The sequence below is a fragment of the Mustela lutreola genome, chromosome 5 (assembly GCF_030435805.1).
Source record: "Mustela lutreola isolate mMusLut2 chromosome 5, mMusLut2.pri, whole genome shotgun sequence".
Classification (NCBI taxonomy): domain Eukaryota; kingdom Metazoa; phylum Chordata; class Mammalia; order Carnivora; family Mustelidae; genus Mustela; species Mustela lutreola.
Window position 1 is genome coordinate 166124793 of NC_081294.1, and position 2309 is coordinate 166127101.

A 2309-nucleotide genomic window follows, 5' to 3' on the forward strand; every position below is an offset into this window, starting at 1 on the left:
TTACTATTTTAGATTAGAAAACTCTGAAGAAGGTGAAGAACTTTCTGAGATCTCATAGTTGTGTCTTGTTGGCTAAGGGATTGTGAAGAGGGAGATTGGAGCTGTAGCCCAAGATTTTTTTATGTCTCTTCCTTGACACTAATCTGCAAGAGTTGTGGGTTAGGCTCTCCTTGGATTGTGATTCATTCTTGGTGTTTAAATGGGATCGATGTTTCTGCACATACATGTGAATTATTGCCTTCAAGTTTTATTGTCTGTTGGATAATGTGATATTTTTTTCCTCAAACACTATATAATGTTTTAAAAGAAAAAAATATACCCGTATTTCTTTCTTTTTAAAGATTTCACTTATTTGAGAGAGGAAGAAAACGTGTGTGAATGAGAGTGCATCGGGGGAGGGGTAGATGGCAAGGGAGAAATGGGGTCCCAGCTGAGCAGGAAGCCCACACAGGACGCAATCCCAGAACTCCAGCATCATGACCTGAGCCTAAGACAGACAGTTAACTGATGGAGCCACCCAGGCACCCCAGATACTCATTTCTTAAATACCATCCCCATGTGAGAGAAGGAGAGAGAGAAGTGTGGGGGGGTGATTTTATGTGTATGTTGCTTTAGTAATATTCTATTGTTCCTACATTATTTATCTACTCAAAATCATCTCAGGAACATCACAATGAATGAGGTTTGTCTTTTGGATAAAGACTGGATAAAGTATTCCACATATAAGGGATAGTCTCCAAATACTATTAATTGTTATTCTGGAGCTCCACTGGGTGCCTTTGAAGTTTGAGCAGGAGCTTAGGAAGTTGGCTTTTGAGAGGAATCAATGATTGGGCTGAAGCAGCATTTCCTTTCCTGTCATGGAATTAGAATCTGTTCCAGTAAAGGATGAAGATTCTAAATTCCATTTCCTGGATTCAAAATCAGCTCTGCTCCATTCTAGAATATGGTAATTTGCTGAACACATCTGTCTCTGTTTCCTCTTCTGTAAGTCATGGATAATAAGAAGGCCAACTCCATATCACTGATATTTGATATTAGGGCTTAAATAGCTAAATAAGTGTAAAAAGCATGAAGGAACATTTGAATCATTGTAAGTGTTCTTCTCTAATAGGTGCTACTATTACTAGTATCAATATTCCTCCTCAGGTACAGTAGAGATGGATGGGACCAATGAGAGCACTCAGGGAAATTTCATTCTTTTGGGGTTTTCTGACCGCCCCTATCTGGAGAGGATCCTTTTTGTGGTCATCTTGATTGCATATCTCCTGACCCTTGTGGGCAACACCACCATCATCCTGGTGTCCTGGTTGGACCCCAAACTCCACACTCCCATGTACTTCTTCCTCACCCACCTATCCTTCCTGGACCTCAGTTTCACCACCAGTTCCATCCCTCAGCTGCTCTATAACCTGAATGGGCATGACAAGACCATCAGCTACACAGGATGTGCCATCCAGCTCTTCCTGTTTCTCGGCCTGGGTGGTGTAGAATGCCTGCTCCTGGCGGTCATGGCATATGACCGGTTTGTTGCAGTCTGCAAGCCCCTTCACTACATGGTGATCATGAATCCAAAACTCTGCTTGGGCTTGGTATTGGTAGCCTGGGGCTGTGGGGTGGCCAACTCTTTGATCATGTCCCCAGTAACCCTGCGTTTACCCCGCTGTGGGCACCGCAGTGTGGACCACTTCCTGTGTGAAATGCCTGCTCTGATCCGGATGGCCTGTGTCAACACGGCTGCCATTGAGGGCACCGTCTTTGTCCTCGCAGTGGGTATTGTGCTGTCACCTCTGGTGTTCATCCTGGTGTCCTATGGCTACATTGTACGGGCCGTGGTGCACATCCAGTCATCCTCAGGGAGGCACAAAGCCGTCAACACCTGTGGCTCCCATCTCACCGTGGTCTCCCTTTTCTATGGAAACATAATCTACATGTACATGCAACCTGGAAACAGCTCTTCCCAGGACCAGGGAAAGTTCCTCACCCTCTTCTACAACATTGTCACACCACTCCTGAACCCTCTGATCTACACCCTCAGAAACAAGGAGGTGAAGGGGGCCCTGAGGAGGCTGCTGCTGGGCAACAGAGAGGTGGGGAAGGATTGAGAGTGAGTGGGAGACATGCATCTCCATCAGGTGGTCAGCTCCTTCAGAAGCCAGTGATGGCATCTCGAACCATTGAGTCAGACCTGCTTTTCACCTGTCCTTCCAAAATTACATAACTTTTCCTTTATTTCTACAACCATTTCAATCCCAAATGTTTCAATGCACAACGCTTGGCATTCGAATACCGCCAAATGATCTATAAAG

The 2309-nt window shown here is 45.1% G+C and overlaps 1 protein-coding gene across 1 annotated transcript; it reads left to right on the top strand.

Moving 5' to 3' along the window:
* Positions 1-1160: 1160 nt before the first annotated feature.
* Positions 1161-2105, top strand: LOC131832709 (olfactory receptor 2W3). Its single transcript, XM_059176070.1, has one exon. It carries the CDS (start codon positions 1161-1163, stop codon positions 2103-2105), a length of 945 nt encoding a protein of 314 aa, XP_059032053.1.
* Positions 2106-2309: the final 204 nt, after the last annotated feature.

Coding starts and splice junctions, on each gene's coding strand:
- LOC131832709 (XM_059176070.1), top strand. CDS start 1,161: ATGGATGGGACCAATGAGAGCACTCAGGGAAATTTCATTCTTTTGGGG.